This window comes from Salvelinus sp. IW2-2015, unplaced genomic scaffold, assembly GCF_002910315.2.
Source record: "Salvelinus sp. IW2-2015 unplaced genomic scaffold, ASM291031v2 Un_scaffold1594, whole genome shotgun sequence".
Taxonomy (NCBI): Eukaryota; Metazoa; Chordata; class Actinopteri; order Salmoniformes; family Salmonidae; genus Salvelinus; species Salvelinus sp. IW2-2015.
Genome location: NW_019943017.1, coordinates 66,285 through 89,935, shown reverse-complemented (window position 1 = coordinate 89,935; position 23,651 = coordinate 66,285). Strand labels below are relative to the sequence as shown.

At 42.0% G+C, this 23,651-nt stretch overlaps 1 protein-coding gene and 1 pseudogene across 1 annotated transcript in view; both read right to left on the bottom strand.

Annotated features, from left to right (window-relative positions):
- The window catches only part of LOC112071351 (solute carrier family 25 member 33-like), a 21,373-nt pseudogene extending 17,641 nt beyond the window's left edge, over positions 1-3,732 (bottom strand).
- A 2,771-nt stretch (positions 3,733-6,503) lies between these two features.
- The window catches only part of LOC112071350 (SPRY domain-containing SOCS box protein 1-like), a 20,735-nt gene continuing 3,587 nt past the window's right edge, over positions 6,504-23,651 (bottom strand). Inside the window, 8 exon segments of the mRNA XM_070439359.1 lie at positions 6,504-8,811; positions 17,128-17,152; positions 17,154-17,224; positions 17,227-17,247; positions 17,250-17,288; positions 17,291-17,530; positions 17,533-17,723; positions 17,725-18,055. Coding sequence (XP_070295460.1) covers positions 8,684-8,811; positions 17,128-17,152; positions 17,154-17,224; positions 17,227-17,247; positions 17,250-17,288; positions 17,291-17,530; positions 17,533-17,723; positions 17,725-17,810 — 801 coding nt within the window. The 5' untranslated portion in view covers positions 17,811-18,055 and the 3' untranslated portion in view covers positions 6,504-8,683.

Sequence of the window (23,651 nt, the reverse complement as noted above, 5' to 3'; positions counted from 1 at the left end):
CTATGAGGTAATATCAGCAGTTAACCTGCATCTATGAATTATGAAGCCTTCATGTTTTGTTCTATGAGGTAATATCAGTCAGTTAACCATGACCTCTATGAATTAATGAAGCCTCATGTTTTGTTTCTATGAGGGAGGTAATATGCCCCCTTACCGTAAGACCCATTGTAGACGAGCCCCATGCTAATAAGGAAGTACAACTCCTTACCGTAAGACCCATTGTAGATGAGCCCCATGCTAATAAGGAAGTACAACTCCTTACCGTAAGATCCATTGTAGACGAGCCCCATGCTAATAAGGAAGTACAACTCCTTACCGTAAAAGCCATTGTACACTACACGCTAATAATAATAAGAGGGACAACCCCTTACCGTAAGACCCATTGTAGACTAGCCCCATGCTAATAAGGAAGTACAACCCCTTACCGTAAGACCCATTGTAGACGAGCCCCATGCTAATAAGGAAGTACAACCCCTTACCGTAAGACCTGCAGCAGGCCAGGTGGTGTAATGGTGCCTGAGCCTGGTCTGATGACCCCAGTACCATTGAGCGTGCCCAGTTGGACCTGGAACATGGGCCGGAGCGTGATGCCTGAAGACTGCAACCTGGTCTTCAGCACCTCCAGAGGACAAGTCACAATGGCTCCCACCGTGCCGCTACATCTGCAGAGAGGAAGATGAAAATATGTTGACAACATTTCTATAAGTCATCTGTACTACATCTTTACTGAGAAGAGGAAAACTCATCAATATGGCATTATTAATAAATTATTAACATGGCGGAGGACAATAGAATATGGACAAATGAATATGTATGAACTTTCCAATTTGTAAGTCGCTCTGGATAAGAGCGTCTGCTAAATGACTTAAATGTAAATGTAATAGAGACGGAGCTCCAGTAACCTGTGTAAAAAAAATGACCATAGACCGCCAGAAGTGGAGAATGTTTACTGACAAATGAGTGACCAGGTATTTTATGTGTCAGGGGTAGAACACAAAAATAGGCATCCCTATAGATCAGGGGTGGGCAACTCCAGTCCTCTAAGGGCATGATTGGTGTCACACTTTTTCTCCATCCCAAGCAAACCCAGCTGATTAATCAAATTGCATTCTAAACTGAAGATCGTGATTATTGGAGTCCGATGTGTTAGCTGGGGCAAAACTGACACCAATCAGGCCCCCGAGGACTGAAATTGCCCTGGAATATATTCTGAGCCTAATAGACTTTTAAATCTCCAAACCATGCACTTTATTTCATTTATGACCGTAACAAGTCAGGGATAGTCTTGAGTGACATCATAAAAATACCCGTCTACAACCCCTGTCCGTCCAAGACAAGCTTAGACGTGAGACAGAATCAGATTAGTTTAGCATAAGCTTCATCTAGTGTGTCAACCTGTACTGCCTGCCCTGTACTCTGTGTCTAAAGGGCAGGTCAACTGCCAAATGCAAGGGATTCCAATTCTTAACACCCAGCTAGACATCCATTCACTGTTTATCATGTCATTCCTCCTAGCGGCCTGGGACACCATAAGATAAGATACTGTGTATGATACAGTCACATAACCCTACGCACCCTTGGGAACTAACCCTAATATGGCTACAGGCCAGATACCCCGATTGACACTCAAAGTTAAATGTTTACATTTGAAACTAACACTCACTAGGCATTCATTTACAAATGAAGAGACTGCGAGAGTCCTATGTAAATATAGACTAGTTCTCAATGTCATGCCTGGAAAGTGCACTGCACCATGGCAGCCTATGCAAAGTACCGGGACCTGCAAGACAAGTGAAACTAGATTTAGGATCTCAAGCAAAAAATAAAGTAGTACTGTCTGAAATGATAGGAGGAAACGAATCTGTTTGCGCCAATCTACTGTAGATACACAATGGGGTGTGTGAAGTAGCTACTAATCTGTTTTTTAAATATTTTTTATATGTAGTGACATATCATGATATGACAAATACAGTTATTATCACCATTCTGGTACTTCTTGTCGTTGGCTAAGATATTCAGACACACACACACGATATACTGCATATGACTGGGATTTCTATTCCTCTGTGGGATTAATATAGTATCCGTGAGTAGTAATTGCAATATCAGCGCTAGGTATTGAATGGTGCTTTCCCAAATGTCAACAGCTGTCAATGGAGGACCTTAACTGATTGAGTGATAAGTACTGGCTTCCAAAAAAAAAAACTTCATCAGCTTCCAGGTTAAAGATGGTTGGAATCGCTCTAGCTCTCTCTCATGACTAGTGTAGCTAGCTATATATTAGCTAACCTACATTTTAGGATGGGTACCTTAAGATCGTCTTTCATGTTTTCCCCTCTATGGCAGAATAGAATGTTTTATATGTATTTAGTTTAGAGTCGGCCATTCTAAGCTGCAGTAGCTAACATGAGACAGTTTGCTAGTTTAGCACTTTGCATGGTCAATAATCAGGGTTTCCCCAAACTCTGCACTGTGGCCCCCTCGATGCACGTTTTTTTTGTTGTTTGTCCTAGCGCTACACAGCAGATTCAAAATACCCAACTCATCATCAAGCGTTGATTATTTGAATCAGCGGTGGTGTTAGGACAAAAACATGCACGGGGCCCAGGACCGACTTTGGAAAACTCTCATGAAGATAAAAAAAAAAGAAGATCATTAAATATATTTAAAAAGTAACGTTTTTTTTTTTTTTTACGAAGATACATTTTAGAAACAGGCAAGAGTTTTGTGGCAACCTTGCAACGTTAATGCGGGTCAGAAAGACTGCGCCACTTGCCATCTAATGCCACATCAAAAAAACATTCATCATCTTGATTTTACGATGCTGGTATTTTATTGTATCTCAAGTGTTAAACTTTATAGAAATAGACAGCATCACAAATGGCTAAGATTCCAAAATGTCCTGCATAAAGTTAGCTAGCTAGCTAACGTAAATGTTAACGCGATAGCTAGAATAACGGCTAGCACGCTTCAGAAATCAATATCCGGTTGATTAGCCAAGCTAACTAGCATGGCTAGCAGTGAGAATGACACTATTTGGCCACCTGACATTGCATAACTAAGCTTGAACCTGTACATTTACTTGAGGAGCCGATGTATATGACGAGATCTCCTCTCGTCATATACCTCGTCTCCTCAAACCCAGCCGGTCACCGGTTCAAACTAAACGGATGATACAGGGTGCGTTCGTAAAAGCATCAGTTATTCTGCGCTCTGAAATCAAAGTAAATAGCCGGAGCGAGTTTACGAACGCGCCCCGTAGTTAGCCGGTTAAAAATAACTAGTCTGAAACGCATTGACATTGTACATCATTACAGTTAGCTAACAACCGCATGTTGTACCTAGCTAGCTAGCCCTTCTCACGCCCTCGGGAACGAGAGGCAAGTAGCTAGCTACTGTAACTTCCTTTTAAAATATTTAGCTATGCTACCTAGCTGTCACATTTGAGAAAAAAAGGTCGGATAGGATGACTTACCCCCCTGCGAAGAGATGTAATAACGTATTATTATTCTGTGCCATTTTTATTTATTTAAACACTATAACCATAATCTTAATTTTCTTCCCGTAATTATAATTTTTATAAATCAGAGGCGAGAATGTGGTTTTTCTTGCTCATCAACTGTCATCCACCCGGCTTTCTCTGAATAGGACCAACTCTGCTGCCACAGCATCTGAAGAGATTAATTAATTTGCGTCATGGGGGCTGGTAGGGGGAGTTGTCCGTGACGTAGAGAGAGGTCTGACAACAGCACAGGGGGGTGTCTCTTTTATTTATGGAAAGAAGATTGACCAATTGATTGACAGAACAGTTGACAACAAAAAGAGAATAATAATATCCAATAAACAATGTACTCAATGGAGTGCGTCTGATGTCCTATTCTACCCTTAGTCAATGTTACTGATAAGAAACAACTTTACAGGTGGAAGCAATTACCATATAAGGTTACTTTTACTCAGCCATTGTACTAAGAGAGTACATAAAGGAGAGGGGACAGAAAGATATCTTAATGCATACAGAGTGATTCAACTAGTGGGACACACACAAGGCTAGCTCTAAATCCATAGAGCTGAAGGTCTACACACCATAGAGAATGATAGAGGTATCTAGATGTGGATAACCCAACTTTTTGCATGAACATTGCCATGGAGGGCTTCCACCATTTTAAAGTAGTCAACTGGGTGGGGATTCCTATGGGTTAATGAAGGATCACTTATTTCCTTCCAGGTCATCAGGAGGGATCAGCCAATTAATTATACCCGTGAGCAAACATTCCATAACTACAGGTGGCTGTAAAATTGCCAATCTTGGCTTTATACCTGTTCAAACAACACTCTCCACGTGGCAGTATGCAACTTTTCAGTTTGTTTACCAACTCATAGAAGTAGAAGAAAATTGACTACTTCAAAATGGAGATTACCCATGCTCTCTCAGACACCATAATGAGACAGATACAATGATGCGATGTCTATCTAAGTCTATGGTCTATACCTGTGACCACTTCAGCACAACCCCCCACCCCACCCATTGAAAGGGTAAAGGCTTGATTTGTATTGGGCCACAGGCTGGCTTTTTTCAGTTTTCAACAGACCAATTGTCTGCTGCTAGGTTTATTACTAATTTACCAAAGTGAACCGATATGTGAATTCATGCACCTCCTAGGCTGCTGTTCTGGATACTGATCAATAAGTTACAAACGTCCCAGTTTTTACCACACAACAACAAACATTTGTTTTCATAACATCTGGATGTCATTTTTAGCAGGGTCAAATATGTTATAGATCAATGCTTTTTGGGGGGGTTGTATGCTGCACAGCTTCTTCACCTGTTTGAGAACAAAGTAAACCCCCTAGTTTCTTACAGTAGGCCTGTATGCCAATCATCTACCTACTACTTTTCCCTAAAACAAGCAGGCAACAAAAAATATATACATATTGTTCTTCCATTTTAGTTTAGGGGGTGAACATGACACCTGACACCATGACCATTCACTGTGGCATCTGAAAGAGGTCTGTAGACACGTGACATGGCGTGTTGTGTGTCTACTGAGCGGCCAGCCAGCCCACCCAGCCAGCCAATGAGAGGTGAGGGTGTGCAAACCTGGGTTCAAGCACTATTGGATATGCTTGATTTGAGCGTGCCTGTTGAAATGGAACCAATCAGAAAGACTCCAAAAACCAAAAACACAAACATTGACCATCTGGCACCAAAACAAATGCTCAAAGTATTTTGAAAGATTTGGAATAGTGGTTGAATCCAGGTATGGAGGTGTGTAAGAGGTGGAATGTCACTGGATGGCTCACATTCTTACTAAGGGGAAATAGCTTCAGTATCAGGTTCATCCTGCCCAGAAACTCCAGAGAGGTTTAAGATGGTCATTCTTACCCACATCCATGAGGCGTTTTAATGAGAGTAATCATTAACTGAATTCTGATGTCTTCTTATGAACGTTTTGTTGCTCGTTTCCTCAAGTAGGATCCACAACAGCATTTCTTAACTCCTTTGAATCTGACTATTATTTTATGGCTGTTAAGTTGCATGTGCCTTCATGTCTGTTTAAAAAAAATAAAAAATAAAAATGTGTTTGTCATTATTACAGGTCTTGTCCTCATGATTTATGGATGTGGAGTGATAAAACAATTTCCCAAGTTGGGATCAATAAAGTACTTACTCGACATGATATCAAGGTTCATAACCTATGGAATAGACAGATAAGTAGGTTATTCAACCACCTGGAAATAGTGCTGTTTGTCAGTGGAAAGATGCTGACTTCACTGAACCAGTTTTATTGGTCAGGGTAAAAAAAAAAAAAAAACAATTCCATGTGATAGTCACCATTGTTTGTCATTTTAGAGCATTTAAAACCTCAACAATTCACTTAATATTATACAAATGTCTGGTGTCATACAGGATATTGAATCACAGTATGAACAATGACAAATATCTGAATGTTTGTTTTTTTACCCTGGGAGACAATAAAAACAGGTTTGTTGACTTATAGAAAAGTAGTGGACGGTCAGTTTGTTTTTTGATGCAAGAGCCAAGAGGCAACACTGCAGAATTATCTTGAGCGAAAATCTGTTTTGATATGGTCTTTATGATCACACGGTGCTAAGTCGCTACAGCAAATTGATTCACTTGGGAGTGAAATGTTTTAGAAGAGACTCAGCTGAACGTTCATACAGGTAGTTTGGTGCTAGAAGGCCAGTATCTGCTCTTTGGCATCCCCTGACGGCTAGATGAGGAAGATCCAGGCGGAGCTCCCATTTCCTACTAATCAGACGTGTTTATCCAAAGTGAGTGCATATTTTTCGTATGGGTGGCCCCAGCAGGAATCAAACCCATCATTATTGGAAGCGACAGATGAGTTTAAAATTACCATATTTCAAACTTTACACAATTCAGTTCCATTTTGATTCACACACACACTTGGTTCTATTACCGTGTCAATACTTTGAGGACCCCATGAAATTATACACAAGTCACTTGACAGCACAACACAAAATATAATTAGAAATAAACTTTAATTAGGTAGTTAATACATAAACAAAAACAAAAAAGAGCAAACTAGAAAGGAAAAAAAACGTGAAAAAAAAAAAAAAGATCGGCGCAGTCAATGCTCAGCACAACGCCGACTACATCTGCCCATTTAAAAAAAAAAGGTAGTCCACTATACAGGAAACAGATTGCCGTTTGAACATATGCTTTCAAACTAAAACAAAACAATAGTTAACTAATTAAAAAAATTAAATTAAAAAGACCCCACACCTTCCAATGACATCCCCACACATTTTAGAATTGCCTAACCATCCCTTATACACAAACAAGTCCTTGATATACATGAAACAGTCGATGGGTCCAAAGCAGAGAGAAAGACCATGGTCACGGACATTGTACAGTGAATGGCTTGGCTTTGGTGACCAATGACAAAACAGCTAGTACATGTTAGAAATTCTCACAGCGATGTCATCATTCAGTTTATATATATATATATATTTTTTTTTTAAAAAGCTCTTCAATAAAAATCTGTTGGGGACATCGGTACATTTAACAGGTGCTTCAAATATTGCAGGGAGAAAACCTGATAGCAGAGCAGAGTTAAAAAGGCACACTTCACCCAAATAAAATTATATATATTTTTTTTTTACCCTGAAAGCAGTCTGGGATTCTAGGTAAACGAACCCAAAACTTGGATTGTACTCCGTCCTTGTCCAGAGACAGCTTACAATGTCATGGGGGGGGAAAAAAATGTAATTTTGTAATTTGGGTGAACTGTCCCTTTAAAAGGTTGGGGGGGGGGTAGGTGTTCGGTCACCTTGAGGGACAAACTGCGGTGCTGGTGCTTCCAGGAGTAATGGAGTTGTATCACCACCTTACTAACAGAGGTCCGTGCTGGGTCATCACCAGGCACACAGTCTGGGCTAGATCAACCATCATCTACTGGGGAGGGAAGGTGAGCACTAAAAACCTTCCAAGGAAATGTCATAAAACTCTCAAGTACATAAAAAGGAGTACTATTTCCTGATGGACCATTAAAAGAGGAGCAACAGGTAAAGATGAGAAATGGCACCACCTTGTGCTTGGAAAATGTTTACAAATATCTTTCAACATGCAACAAACCTATCTGTTTATAGCACACAACGGCCCTCCACCAAACTGAAGGGGTTGGAGTCCAACACAATAAAACAACTATTTACCAACAGGACATGTCATACAGCAATCACTTGATTGAATGTTCATTTAAGAAGACAAAACGGAAAAGGAGAGAGACAAAGTCAAAATCACTATTAAGAGGTGTTGAGGTCACAACAGACTGACGTACCATTAAACTCATTGCACTTCAACACAGACTGACATATTGTAGTACCACTATGGCAGGCATCTCAAAGCCCCCAGGACCAGCAAAAAGTCCTCTGCATGTCTGTCATCGACGTGGTTATCTCAGTATATGATTGAAGTAAACCATTAAAAAATTAAAAAATCTGAAGAAAAAATAAATAAAAATGACTTGACCCATTACCAACCACGGTCTCCACGGCTTCCTGAACACTCCAAGCGTCACACAATGATGTTCTTGTCACTCTGTGGTGTGATTGGTACAAACCAACCCTGAGGGCTGGGAAGGATGAGTCAGAGCTCGAACCGAGAGGCTGGAGTGATGTGTTGTTGAACTGGTTGGGTTACCCTTCTGAGGGGGAAAATCCCAGAGACAGAAAGAGCGAGGGAGAGACATGTTCTGTGTATGTATTGAGGGAAAAGACGGGGCAGTCAGGGGGGCGAGAGAGAGACATGTTMTGTGTATGTACTGAGACAACAGACGGGGCAGTCAGGAGAGAGAGAGACATGTTCTGTGTATGTATTGAGGGAAAAGACAGGGCAGTCAGGAGAGAGAGAGAGACATGTTCTGTGTATGTACTGAGACAACAGACGGGGCAGTCAGGAGAGAGAGAGACATGTTCTGTGTATGTATTGAGGGAAAAGACAGGGCAGTCAGGAGAGAGAGAGAGACAWGTTCTGTGTATGTACTGAGACAACAGACGGGGCAGTCAGAGGAGAGAGAGACATGTTTTGTGTATGTACTGAGACAACAGACGGAGCAGTCAGAGGAGAGAGAGAGACGCATGTTCTGTGTATGTACTGAGACAACAGATGGAGCAGTCCACGGATCTAAGTTGTGCTGAGGGGTCATTGGTAGAGCAGGTAATTCTTGAGAGAGGCTGGTAGAGGCAGACCATGGATCTCACTCAGTCGTTCTCTGCCCAGAGCTACCCTCACAGAGCGTCGACACAGCTCCAGCAGAGGGAGAGGCTCAGCTGGGGAGGGAAGACAGACTTTTAGAGTACAGCACAGCCAAATAGACGTCGACATTTTTAGTTTAACTTAAATAGAGAGCGAGAAAGAAAGAGAGCATTCACACCCCTCAACTTTATCCACATTTTGTTGTGTTACAGCCTGCATTTAAAATGGATTTAATTTAAATTATTTTGTCACTGGCCTGCCTACAGACAATATCCCATAATGTCAAAGTGGAATTATTTTTCTGAAATGTTTACAAATGAATTAAAAATGAAAAGCTGAAATGTCTTGAGTCAATTAGTATTCAACCCCTTTGTTATGGCCTAAATAAGTTCAGGAGCCAAAGTTTGCTTGACAAGTCACAAGTCACATGGACTTGGACTCACTGTGTGCAATAATGAAATATCCCTTTGAGCAGGGTGAAGTTACTCATTACAGTTTGGATGGTGTATCAATTCACCCAATCGCTACAAAGAAACAGACTTCCTAACTCAGTTGCCGGAGAGGAAGGAAACCGCTCAGGGATTTCACCATGAGGCCAACGGTGATTTTAAAACAGTTTCAGAGTTTAATGACTGTGATAGGAGAAAACTGAGGATGGATCAACAACATTGTAGTTACTCCACAATACCAAAATAATTGACAGAGTGAAAAGAAGGAAACCTGTACAGAATAAAAATATTCCAAAACATACATCCTGTTTGCAATAAGTCATTAAAGTAAAACTGCCAAAAATGTGGCAAAGCAATCAACTTTTTCTTGATTACAAAGTGTTATGTTTACTACTTATTTCCAAGCATAGGTTCAAGTTTTAATGTCACATGCACAAGTACAGTGGTGGTTGCATCATGTTATGGCTATGCTTGTAATCGTTAAGGACTGGGGAGTTTTTTTTTTTTAGGATAAAAATAAATAATGGAACTAAGCACAGGCAAAATCCTAGAGGAAAACCTGGTTCAGTCTGCTTTCAGTGAATGCTCCCGAGTGGCCGAGTTACAGTTTTGACTTAAATCTACTTGAAAACCTATGGCAAGATCTTAAAATGGTTGTCTATAAATAAGCAATTTGACTGAGCTTGACAAAAATATTATTATATATATTATTTTTTTTAAATGGGAAGTCTCGTGTTCATCTCTCACAACCTCCGTGGGATTTTCGAGTTGCCTATGTGCGAGTAAATACCAAAATAACACACTTGATTTATGCTACATTATAAAGTGGGTGGATCGAGCCTTGAATGCTGATTGGCTGAGAGCCTTGGTATATCAGACCGTAATACCACGTGTATGACAAAACAATTATTTTTACTGCGCTAATTTCGGTGGTAACCAGTTTATAATAGCAATAAGGTACCTCTGGGGTTTGTGGTATATGGACAATATAACACGGCTAAGGACTGCAAATCGTCGTGCCTAAGAACAGTCCTTAGCCGTGGTATATTGGCCATATACCACAACCCCCCGAGGTGCCTTATTGGTTATTTATAGCATGCTAGATGTGTCAGATCAGATATTAGCAAAGTAATACATGAGCTGCCCAGCCAGATATCAAATAACCAAATATGCAGAAAAACAAAATCACATTGATTGATTATCAGTCAAGGGCTTTTAGCCAGGATAAGGCCTAGGCTACTTCGCAAGAGAAGAGCAAAATAACCCCCCTGTTATACTAGGCTACAAAACATGCTAACTAAATGTTCTGATAACACTGTTAGATTAACTAGACTAAAGATTATCGTCATGAACAAACCTCAATTTGGCTAACATTTTCCCAACCTAATTATAACTAAATATATATTTTTTTTTTAACTGAGATTTTGGCAAAAACATCCTCTGCAGACAACGTAAAAACACAAAATAATGCATGCAGAATTAGACTGATACCCACTAATTATCAAAATCCAGAAGAGACGTTAAATTCTACAACCACCTAAAAGGAAGCAATTCCCAAACCTTCCATAACAAAGCCATCACCTACAGAGAGAAGAACCTGGAGAAGAGTCCCCTAATCAAGCTGGTCCTAAAGAATTAACAAATAAGAGGAAACTAGAATGCCATTTGGCCCTAAACAGAGAGTACACAGTGGCAGAATACCTGACCGTTGTGACTGACCCAAAATTAAAGGAAAGTTTTGACTATGTAGACTCAGTGAGCATAGGCTTGCTATTGAGAAAGGCCGCTGTAGGCAGACCTTGCTCTTCAGAGTAGACAAGCTAAGTGCACACACTGACCATAAAATGAGGTGGAAATGAAGCTGAACTTCCCAACCTCCTGCCAAATGTATGACCATAGAGACATTTCCCTCAGATTACACACTCACAAATAAAAAAGAAAATTTTGATAAACTCCCATACGCAAATTGGGTGAAATACCGGTGTGCCATCACAGCAGCAATATTTGTGACTTGTTGCCACAAGGAAAAAGGCAACCAGTGAAGAACAAACACCATTCTAAATACAACCCATATTCATTTATTTTCTCTTTTGTACTTCAACTATTGGCTGGGCGGTATACCATATTTTATGATATACCGGTATTGATGCACGGGCCGGTTTGGGGTTTTTAACTTTACCTTCTATAACGGTATTTGAACGTTTGGTTTGTTAAATATGATATGTCGTGTGTAACGTGCCTTTTTTAGTTTACTCCACTACTTGAGTCATCTCTCTCTGATCTCTCCGCCCGCTTTCCACAGACCTAGCCCCGCCCCCTGTCACTCAAGGAGTGCATTTGATGTTGCTCATGAATCCCGTGTGTTCAGTCTGCATGGTTAATGCAGCACAAGCAACAATGTTGAAGACAACAATGCTGTTTTCCTTGTTTCAAAATTAAAGGAATATAAATAAATAATATAAATCCACTAGCGTTCTATAATTACACTAGTTTGCAAGTTAGGCCTACATCATGTCAGCCGCTAATGATAATCGTTAGTTAGCTAATAAAATGTACAGAGTCAGAGCAAACGTAACTAGCTACACAGCCTGATAATACCAGCGACTGTGTAGACCTAAATTAGCATGTTGTTTGTGCAACAGTATCTTCTAAATCAGAGGAATATGTTAGCTACATGAAGCAGCGAATAGAAAACATTAAAATGGAGCCAAATATTATAGGGTCCCCTAGGAAACACTTATCAACACTTTGGTTCCTACACTGTCACAATAACTCCTCCCTGGCATTTTAAATTTGTTGTCTTGTCAAAACACTGTATTCAAAGTGCACATTATTATATTCTAACTATACAATTAGAATAATCATTCTATTTCCATGATTCCAACAGTTCACCCAAGTGTTTTGTTCTAAATCACAAGTCAAATTGCAACATTTGGCTAAAAATAAAGCTTAGATTGTTTGCCCATATCGTAACAGCCCAAGTTGCAGTGTGGAAATGATCTTCAAATGAAATCCAAGAAATGGATGAAAATGCTGAAAATTGTTTTCGGTTGAATAGAACAGTATAAATCAATCAGAATGGAGGAAGACCCATTGACCTAGTGTGTATGTGTTGCCTCCCTAGGGTCAAGCACTACTCATGAAGCAAATTTAGAACTTACATTGTACAAATACATAAAATACTGTAAAAAAAAATAATATATACATTTTTAAAAAGAAAAATACTGTAATATAATATTTATTTTGGCTATAATATCGTCCTAACTTCAACTATCTTCATATTGTTACAACATAGTACATGGCCATAATATAAATATTTGAAATGTCTATTATTTAAAAACTTTGCAGTATAATGTAACGAGTAAAGTAAGGTAATGTTTACTATTAATTTCTGATTGCCAAAGCAAGTGAAACAAACAATATAAGCATATGTTTCCCATAAAGGCCTTTGGAGGGAGAGCGAGAACGTCAAGCTCCCCACTGTTTCCAACACCATCATTAAGTTTGCTGACGACACAACGGTGGTAGGCCTGATCACTGACAACAACGAGACAGCCTATAGGGAGGGGGTCAGAGAACTGGCAGTGTGTTGCCAGGACAACAACCTTTCCCTCAATGTGATCAAGACAAAAGGAGTTGATCGTGGACTATAGGAAAAGAAGGCCCGAACATGCCCCCATTAACATCAACGGGGCTGAAGTGGAGCGGGTCGAGAGTTTCAAGTTCCTTGGCGTCCACATCACCAACGAACTATCATGGTCCAAATACACCAAGACAGTCGTGAAGAGGGCATGACAACGCCTTTTCCCCTTCAGGAGACCAGTTGTATCAGCGCCTGTTATGGCATCCGTAAGGCTCTACAGAGGGTAGTGCGTACAGCCCAATACCTCACTGGAGCCAACGTCCTGCCATCCAGGATCTGTATACTAGGCAGTGTCAGAGGAAGGCACAAAAACATTGTCAAAGACGTTCTGCTACCGCACGGCAAAAAATGCAACATGTAAAGTGTTGGTCCCATGTTTCACGAGCTGAAATAAAAGATCCCTGAAATGTTCTATACAAACAAAAAGCGTATTTCTCTCAAATTTTGTGCACTAATTTGTTTACATTCCTGTTACTGAGCATGTTTCTTTTGTCAAGGGAATCTATCCACCTGACAGGTGTGGCATATCAAGAAGCTGATTAAACAGCATGATCATTACACAGGTGCACCTTGTGCCGGGGACAATAAAAGGCCACTAAAATGTGCAGTTTTGTGTCACAACACAATGCCACAGATGTCTCAAGATTTGAGGAAGTGTGTAATTGGCTTGCTGAATGCAGGAATGTCCACCAGAGCTGTTGCCAGAGAATTGAATGTTCATTTCTCTACCATAAGCCGCCTCCAACGTCATTTAAGAGAATTTGGCAGTACTTCCAACAGGCCTCACAACCTCAGACCACACGTAACCACATCAGCCCAGGACCTCCACATCCGGCTTCTTCACCTGCGGGATCGTCTGAGACCAACCACCAGGGCAGCTGATGAAACTAAGGAGTATTTATGTCTATAATAAAGCCCTTTTGTGGGGGGAAAAAAAGCATTCTGACTGGATGGGCCTGCCTCCCAAGTGGGTGGGCCTGCCTCCCAAGTGGGTGGGCCTGCCTCCCAAGTGGGTGGGCCTGCCTCCCAAGTGGGTGGGCCTGCCTCCCAAGTGGGTGGGCCTGCCTCCCAAGTGGGTGGGCCTGCCTCCCAAGTGGGTGGGCCTGCCTCCCAAGTGGGTGGGCCTGCCTCCCAGTCTCTGCCCTGTCATGTGAAATCTATAGATTAGGGCCTAATATATTTATTTCAAATTGACTAAATGTCCTTATATGAACTGTAACTCAGTAAAATCGTTGAAATTGTAGCACGTTACATTGCTGTTCAGTGTGCTGAACTGGGAAACATATCACAGGCTTTACAGTGCACTATTCTAGTCATGTCAGATCAATCACTTCAAAAAGGGACTATTCTCTTGCCACTCCTTACTACAGAAAATACTACCCCAAAACCTAGATCAAAAGTGATGAACAGGTTTGTTAAATGATTACATGTTGTTGTATCTGGGGCATAGAAGAGATACATAAATAAAAATGTAATCACGATGCCAGCGGCACATTATCAGGTAGTGCCCAACTGGCTTACATAGTAGTTGTAATCAATGGCTCTAGCCTGGTCCCAGATCTGTTTAGACTGTCTTGCTGAATTGGCAGGCTAAAGTTTGGGAAAACAGCACAAATAGATCTGGGACCAGGCTAGCCTAACAGTGTAGTCTGTAGATGCCTCTAACTTGGTCCCGGATCGATATATCATAGAAGTAGACCACACTAGCAGATCTGGGACCAGGCTAGCCTAACTGTAGTCTGTTCTAGCCTGGTTCCAGATCTGTTTGTGTTATCTTGCCAACTCCTTTACATTAACAGTGGACCATAGGAACTGGCAAGAGAGCACAAAGGTCTGAGTCCAGGCTACAAATCCTCAGGTCTCTGGTGTAACCTTGATGTGCAGTAATGTATTTTAAAATGGGGTCAACCTTTGAAATGTACTGTTACACCCAAGTTCATTACATCAATAACAACGACGAAGTTGTACTCAAAACTGTGGTCAAAAGTAGTGCACTATGTAGGGAATAGGGTCCCATAGGGCTCTGGTCAAAAGTAGTGCACTACTACAGAGTCCTATTGGTCCTGGTCTAAAGTAGTGCACTATGTAGGGAATAGGGTGCCATTTGGGATGCCCACACAATTTCAGTGTTTATTGATGTAATTAACTTGAGCGTAACAGAACGTTCAAAGGTTGGCCCCCATTAAAAACATGAACGCACACCAAGGCAACACCAGAGAAGCCTGATCTCAGACCTTTGTGCTCTCTTGCCAGTTCCTACGGTCACTGTTAATGTAAAGGAGTTGGCAAGACAACACAAACAGATACGGAACCAGGCTAGAACAGACTACAGTTAGGCTAGCCTGGTCCCAGATCTGTTTGTGCTCTCTTGTCAGTTCCTATGGTCTACTGTTCATTTCTAGCAGTCGGCGCCTACACTATACGACTAAGATCTTCTCAGCAAAAACGTTAAAAATCAATTACAGATTTCTTGACTTTATATATATATATATATATATATATATATATATATATATATATATATATATTAGATACATTTTGAGTATTTTTAAGAACATGTAAATGCAGCCCTGAAATTGTGTCTATGACCCTAGTTCTGAATCACATCAGTCTGTACAACCCAATGTCTAGACAGACTGACACTGCTGCTAAAGTTCCCTAGGAGGAAGTATTACAACAAGGGTGGGAAATTAACACCCGTCACCTGCCAAATGCGGGTAGATTTTGGCATTAGCGGGTAAGATGTCTATTTCACCAGCCACGTTGGCGGGTGATCACACAGCATTTGGGAACAGTCCCCCCCCCCCTCCTCCCCCCCAATCCAAAGCCCAAATGTAAAAGTTGGTTGAATGGACCTGAAAGGCTAGTGAAGTGTGACTTTGTCCTGGTGATTATTGGCTAGTTACATCGTTTTGTTCACATGCTAGGTTGATTTTCAATATTAGTTTGAGTTTGCTGCAACGTTCTGCTGCCAGCGTACAGAGATTCTCATCTCTGAGACAGACACAAGTGCCGTTACCTTAAAGGGGCAGTTGAACAATTTGGTCTCACCTAATGACTCATATTTGGGGGTACATTGTGCTTGATTGAGCGTACAACACGCCAAAAAACCTTTTAGTCATTAAAAACACTCCATTTTATTGTGATCCTACATTTATGTGTGCGTGTTCCTAAATATGAACTTACGTGCTCATTGTAAAAAAAACAAAACATCAGTGTTCGAGCCCTGAACTAATAATATATAAACCGTATCACTCAGCATTTTGTGGCAGAGCAAGGAACTTTGTTGATTGTTGATGTTCATTTGTACAACCGTTTATCAGTTTGACTATTGTATCAAAATGATTTATTTGAACTAATTGTTTAAAACTCAGGTCACAAAAAGGTAATTGAGCCATACCTTACTTCTTACTAGTAATACAGTTCTTGTTTTTAAAAACATTACAAAAAAATGCTCATTCGGTTATTTTGGGTGTAATTATGTCCCCCAAAAATATTTGCTGGTTTAAAAAATAATAAAAATGTAATAAAAAAAAAAGTGTCTGGTAGATTCTCTCATTTTACATTTACATTTAAGTCATTTAGCAGACGCTCTTATCCAGAGCGACTTACAAATTGGAAAGTTCATACATATTCATCCTGGTCCCCCCGTGGGGAATGAACCCACAACCCTGGCGTTGCAAGCGCCATGCTCTACCAACTGAGGCACACGGGATTTTACCTGCCAGTGGTGGAGCAAAAAGGCACATTTTCCAGATTCCAACCACATACCAATGTCCAGACAGACACTGTTGCTATAGTTCCCTAGGTATTCCCTAAGTATTAAGTGATAGCTAGGAACACGTGCAGTAACCCTCATCTTTTCAACTGTAACAGATAGAAGTGTCAAAACTAGATCCAACATGATTCCTTATCCTAATGCATGTCAGAGAGGCATGTTTGTTCTACATAGAATATTTCTGAACGTTCCAAAGCACCCAGGACAACAGCTGGCTGTGAGACGAGGCTATAGTAGATTCCTATGGCGTTTAGAAAGAAAAAATAGTCTAAAATCATGTCTCAGAGCAAAGCCAACCCTGAACAATTACAGTTTAGAAAATATATTATAGGCCAGGGCACTCCAACCCTGTTCATGGAAAGCTAGTCCTGGCGGTTCACTCCAACCCTATCTAGCACACCTCATTCTCATCATTAACTGGTTGATAATCTGAATCAGGTTAGTTACAACTGGGCAAAACCTACAGGAGGGCAGCTCTCAAGGAACAGGGTTGGAGAGCTCTGTTATAGGCACTACTTACGATCAAGTCCATTGATGTACCGGATTTCGTATTTCACAGTGCCCCCAAACAGCACTGACGACAGGGTACAGCTTCCTCCCTTTGAGTCCTCTGAAGCCACCCCCAAGTACTGTCCATCCCAATATAGCTCAGAGTCCCCTCGTCCATGTCCAACACTACAGGAATGAGTCGGGGACTATAAACGTCTCGTCCGGCTCCAGGAACGCAGGGTATGTCTTACTAGGCAGGTTCTTTCCGTCGTGGTGGAGTTTATTCCGTCCCAGGTCCCAGCCCCAGGACTCGTGGTTATTACCCACCAGGGTCGTGTAGCCTACAGAATGAAGAGGAGCGTCTCCTGTGGCCACGCCGACGATGGCGTGCGTTCCCCGCTGTCTCATGGCCCAGCTGATCTCCCAGATGTGGAGCCCCGGGTGTAGCCGATACAGGCCCGAATGGCATCCGTGCTCTGAGCCACGGGGTGCCGATGGAAGACCAGTTTGTTGTCGTCCTTGACGAAGATGTTGAGCGATCGGTCGTTGTTGTTCCACGAGTGCTGCATCTGGACCGCCTGTCCAGCAGGGGCAATGTCCAGCAGCAGGTCCAGCCTGGAGGGTGTTATGGTCCAGAGCTGCCAGCTCCAGAGGCCTGAATGCCGGATCCCTCATGTCAATAGTCTTTATGCCTCCAGGAACACTCTGCCCCATGCTCCTCTGTGAAGTTAGTGCGCCCACAGAGCACTCCTCCTCCTGCCGAGTTCTCCTCTTCCCCCCTCAAAACAAAGAAGGGAAGAAAAAAGGGGGGGGGGGGGGGAGCAAAGCAGTTCGTTTTCGGTTGCCCCCTCTCTCCACCTCTACAGCCTGCTTCTGTCACAGTCAATCAGGAGGCTAGGATTGGTGCCCCGTCACTGGTTGCCAGGTAACAGATCAGGCCAGGTTCGGTTCAAGCCCACCTGGGAAGAGAGAGGAGAAAGGAGAAATGGATGAGGAGGAGAAAGGGATGAGGAGGAGAAAGGGATGAGGAGGAGAAAGGAGAAATGGATGAGGAGGAGAAAGGAGAAATGGATGAGGAGAAAGGAGAAATGGATGAGGAGGAGAAAGGAGAAAAGGATGAGAAAGGAGAAAAGGATGAAGAGGAGAAAGGAGAAAGGGATGAAGAGGAGAAAGGGATGAAGAGGAGAAAGGGATGAAGAGGAGAAAGGGATGAAGAGGAGAAAGGGATGAAGAGGAGAAAGGGATGAAGAGGAGAAAGGAGAGATGGATGAAGAGGAGAAAGGAGAAATGGATGAGGAGGAGAAGAGCCAGTAGGAAGGGAAGATGGATGAGAAGAGAGGTCAAACACGAATCATCACACCAACAACTTACATTGGCTTCCTATTCTCCTATTACTATAATGTGTGGCTCAGTTAGTAAGGGCCTGGTGCTAGTAGCAAGGTTATGGGTTCAATTCCCACATGCAGGAATCACATACAAAAAATAGTATACACTCAATGTACTGTAAATCACTTTGGATAAAAAGCATCTGCTAATTATATGAGATTAGTATTTTGAAACTGCCTCTGTTCAGCTCTTTAACCCACAGCTGCTGGCTAATCAATTGACTATGGCTGGTTATATATGTGCAACAGACCCTTAAAAACACTATAGGATGTCAGAGGCTTTGATGTTAATATTATACCAATCACTGGAACAGACCACAACATTATGAAATCATTTTGTCTTCAGAATATTTGAAATATTCCATGAAATGACTCCAAGAAGATTGAGGGCAACATCACTCATTGCTGAAAGACCCCCCCCAGAAAGTCTTAGTATGCCTAAATAAAAGGGCATAAAAATACAACTTTGAGCTCACTGGCCAGTAATTTGGGATGATGAGAGAATTGATTAGCTGTACTCAATTTCATGTTTTTCCAGCTAAAATTACATTTCAGAATGACACTCACAAAAATAACTGACACAGTCTTCTAGGACTAACTAACTGTTACTAGGTCACTGGGGTAGTCTGGTCTGGGTGTGTAAACCAAATCATATTTCTGGTTTCACATAAAGAAAACATTTTGGGGGAAAAAACACAAGAGCATCATTTGCAACTGGGAGGCCCGGCTACTGACAGTGGAAAGGACGACTGGGACACTACTAGGAAATATACAGTGTACTTCCATCTCTGCTGTACACTTCACTCTGTTCAGCCAAACTAAAATAAATGCCCACAATTCCCAAAAACAGGAAATAAGAGGGCAGAAAGACTAAGACATTTCTTATGATACAGTTGTCTGGTCAGGGGATAGTAGGGAAAATAATCATACTTCTGGCTTAAACATATAACACATAACAGATAACATATAACACATAACAGATAACATATAACACATAACAGATAACATATAACATATAACATAACAGATAACATATAACACATAACAGATAACACATAACATATAACACATGCTGTTACTGTCTGTGGTTTTCCAGGGCAAGAAAACACAAGGCTACTGGTCTGGCTACACTGTGACTGCAGTGACCGGCTACCAGACAGAGTTACCGGCTACCAAACAGAGCTACTAGACAGAGTTACTAGACAGAGTTACCAGCAACTAGACAGAGCTACCAGACAGAGTGACCGGCTACCAGACAGAGTGACCGGCTACCAGACAGAGTGACCGGCTACCAGACAGAGTGACCGGCTACCAGACAGAGTGACCGGCTACCAGACAGAGTTACAGAACACGGAGTCTCAGTCCCAAATGGCACCATATTACCTTCATCGTAGAGGTCGACCGATTATGATTTTTCAATGCCGATACCGATTATTGGAGGACCAAAAAAAGCCGATACCAATTAATTGGCCGACTTAATATAATATAATAATATAATACAATACATCAATAAAATCAATTTAGCCTCAAATAATGAAACATGTTCAATTTGGTTTAAATAATGCAAAAACAATGTGTTGGAGAAGAAAGTAAAAGTGCAATATGTGCCATGTAAGAAAGCTAACGTTTAAGTTCCTTACTCAAAACATGAGAACATATGAAAGCTGGTGGTTCCTTTAAACATGAGTCTTCAATATTCCCAGGTAAGAAGTTTTAAGTTGTAGTTATTATAGCAATTATAGGACTATTTCTCTCTATACGATTTGTATTTCATATACCTTTGACTATTGGATGTTCTTATAGGCACTTCAGTATTGCCAGTGTAACAGTATAGCTTCCATCCCTCTCCTCGCGGCTACCTGGGCTCGAACCAGGAACACAACGACAACAGCCACCCTCGAAGCAGGGTTACCCATGCAGAGCAAGGGGAACAACTACTCCAAGTCTCAGAGCGAGTGACGTTTGAAACGCTATTAGCGCGCACCCCACTAACTAGCTAGCCATTTCACATCGGTTACACCAGCCTAATCTCGGGAGTTGATAGGCTTGAAGTCATAAACAGCGCAATGCTTGAAGCACAGTGAAGAGCTGCTGGCAAAACGCACGGAAGTGCTGTTTGAATTAATGCTTACGAGCATGCTGCTGCCTACCATAGAGCAGTCTGACTGCTCTATCAAATCATAGACTTAATTATACCATAATAACACAGAAATACGAGCCTTAGGTCATTAATATGGTCAAATCCGGAAACTATCATCTCGAAAACAAAACGTTTATTCTTTCAGTGAAATACGGAACTGTTCCGTATTTTATCTAACGGGTGGCATCCCTAAGTCTAAATATTCCTGTTACATTGCACAACCTTCAATGTTATGTCATAATTACGTAAAATTCTGGCAAATTAGTTCGCAGAGCCAGACGGCCCAAACTGTTGCGTGCAATGAACGCAAGAGACGTGACACAATTTCACCTGGTTAAAATTGCCTGCTAACCTGGATTTCTTTTAGCTAAATATGCAGGTTTAAAAATATATACTTCTGTGTATTGATTTTAAGAAAGGCATTGATGTTTGTGGTTAGGTACACATTGGAGCAACGACAGCCCTTTTTCGCGAATGCGCACCGCATAGATTATATGCAATGCAGGACACGCTAGTTAACCTAGTAATATCATCAACCATGTGTAGTTAACTAGTGATTATGATTGATTGATTGTTTTTTTATAAGATAAGTTTAATGCTAGCTAGCAACTTACCGTGGCTTCTTACTGCATTCGCGTAACAAAAGGGCTCCTCGTGAGGCAGGTTGTTAGAGCGTTGGACTAGTTAACCGTAAGGTTGCAAGATTGAATCCCTGAGCTGACAAGGTAAAAATCTGTTGTTCTGCCCCTGAACAAGGCAGTTAACCCACCGTTCCTAGGCCGTCATTGAAAATAAGAATGTGTTCTTAACTGACTTGCCTCGTTAAATTTAAAAAATGTAAAATAAAAATCGGCGTCCAAAATTACCGATTGTTATGAAAACTTGAAATCGGCCCTAATTAAATGGCCATTCCGATTAATCGGTCGACCTCTACTTCATAGTGCACCAAATGGCACCATATTCACTTCATAGGACCCATCTGTGTTGTCTTAGCCTGGTCCCAGACCCATCTGTATTGTTTTAGCCTGGTCCCAGACCCATCTGTGTTGTTTTAGCCTGGTCCCAGACCCATCTGTGTTGTTTTAGCCTGGTCCCAGACCCATCTGTGTTGTTTTAGCCTGGTCCAGACCCATCTGTTTGTTTTAGCCTGGTCCCAGACCCATCTGTGTTGTTTTAAGCTTGGTCCAGCCCATCTTGTGTGTTTGCCTGGTCCAGACCCATCTGTGTTGTTTTAGCCTGGTTCCCAGACCCATCTGTGTTGTTTTAGCCTGGTCCCAGACCCATTTGTGTTGTTTTAGCCTGGTCCCAGACCCATCTGTGTTGTTTTAGCCTGGTCCCAGACCCACTTGTGTTGTTTTAGCCTGGTCCCAGACCCATCTGTGTTGTTTTAGCCTGGTCCAGACCCATCTGTGTTGTTTTAGCCTGGTCCCAGACCCATCTGTGTTGTTTTAGCCTGGTCCCAGACCCATCTGTGTTGTTTTAGCCTGGTCCCAGACCCATCTGTGTTGTTTAGCTGGTCCCAGACCCCATCTGTGTTGTTTTAGCCTGGTCCCAGACCCATCTGTGTTGTTTTAGCCTGGTCCCAGACCCATCTGTGTGTGTTTGCCTGGTCCCAGACCATCTGTGTTGTTTTAGCCTGGTCCCAGACCCATCTGTGTTGTTTTAGCCTGGTCCCAGACCCATCTGTGTTGTTTTAGCCTGGTCCCAGACCCATCTGTGGTTGTTTTAGCCTGGTCCCAGACCCATCTGTGTTGTTTTAGCCTGGTCCCAGACCCATCTGTGTTGTTTTAGCCTGGTCCCAGACCCATCTGATTGTTTTTAGCCTGGTCCCAGACCCATCTGTATTGTTTTAGCCTGGTCCCAGACCCATCTGTATTGTTTTAGCCTGGTCCCAGACCCATCTGTGTTGTTTTAGCCTGGTCCCAGACCCATCTGTGTTGTTTTAGCCTGGTCCCAGACCCATCTGTGTTGTTTAGCCTGGTCCAAGACCCATCTGTATTGTTTTAGCCTGGTCCCAGACCCATCTGTGTTGTTTTAGCCTGGTCCAGACCCATCTGTGTTGTTTTAGCCTGGTCCCAGACCATCTTGTGTTTTAGCCTGGTCCCAGACCCATCTGTATTGTTTTAGCCTGTCCCAACCATCTGTGTGTTTTAGCCTGGTCCCAGTCCCAAACCTCCTCTCTAGGTTTCGGCCTTTCTAGGGAGTTTTTCCTAGCCACCGTGCTTCTACACCAGCATTGCTTGCTGTTTGGGGTTTTAGGCTGGGTTTCTGTACAGCACTTTGAGATATCAGCTGATGTACGAAGGGCTATATGAATACATTTGATCTGTGTTGTTTTGAATTCATTTAAAATGAAATACTTTGTCCCTTTTAGGGGAAATTGCCTGGCAACATATCAGTAGCTCCTACGTGTGTTTGTGCTGTGCGGGGCACAGATCTGGGGTTTTGACGATTTCTTGTCCCACTCAAATGTTGCAATCTTATGCAACAGCTGGTGTAGCTTGCCACATTGCTTGGAACGTTGTATTGCATCACGCTTCACCAATATTGCACCAAAGTGACAACTTAAAGCAATGGTTCAATTCAAAATCAAAATGGTTTTATGTCATGTTGTTCCACATTGTCTAAAAAGGATGTCACGTGAAAACAAACGATGCACATTAATGGGCTCGGTGTCATTACCGATCATCAGCATGTCTGATCAATTCTATCTGTATTCTGTCCATGTTGTTAGGACAGAAGACAGCACATGTTGCTAGGGGACAAGCATACAACCAGGGAACTGTGGTACAGACAGCCAGGGGACTGGGGTAGCAGACAGCCAGGGAACTGTGGTATCAGACAGCCGGGGAACTAAAGACAGCCAGGGAACTAAAAGACAAGCCAGGGAACTGTGCTATCAGACAGCCAGGGAACTGTGCTATCAGACAGCCAGGGAACTGTGCTAGTCAGACAGCCAGGGAACTGTGCTAGCAGACAGCCAGGGAACTGTGCTAGCAGACAGCAGGGAACTGTGGGGCTATGCAAGAA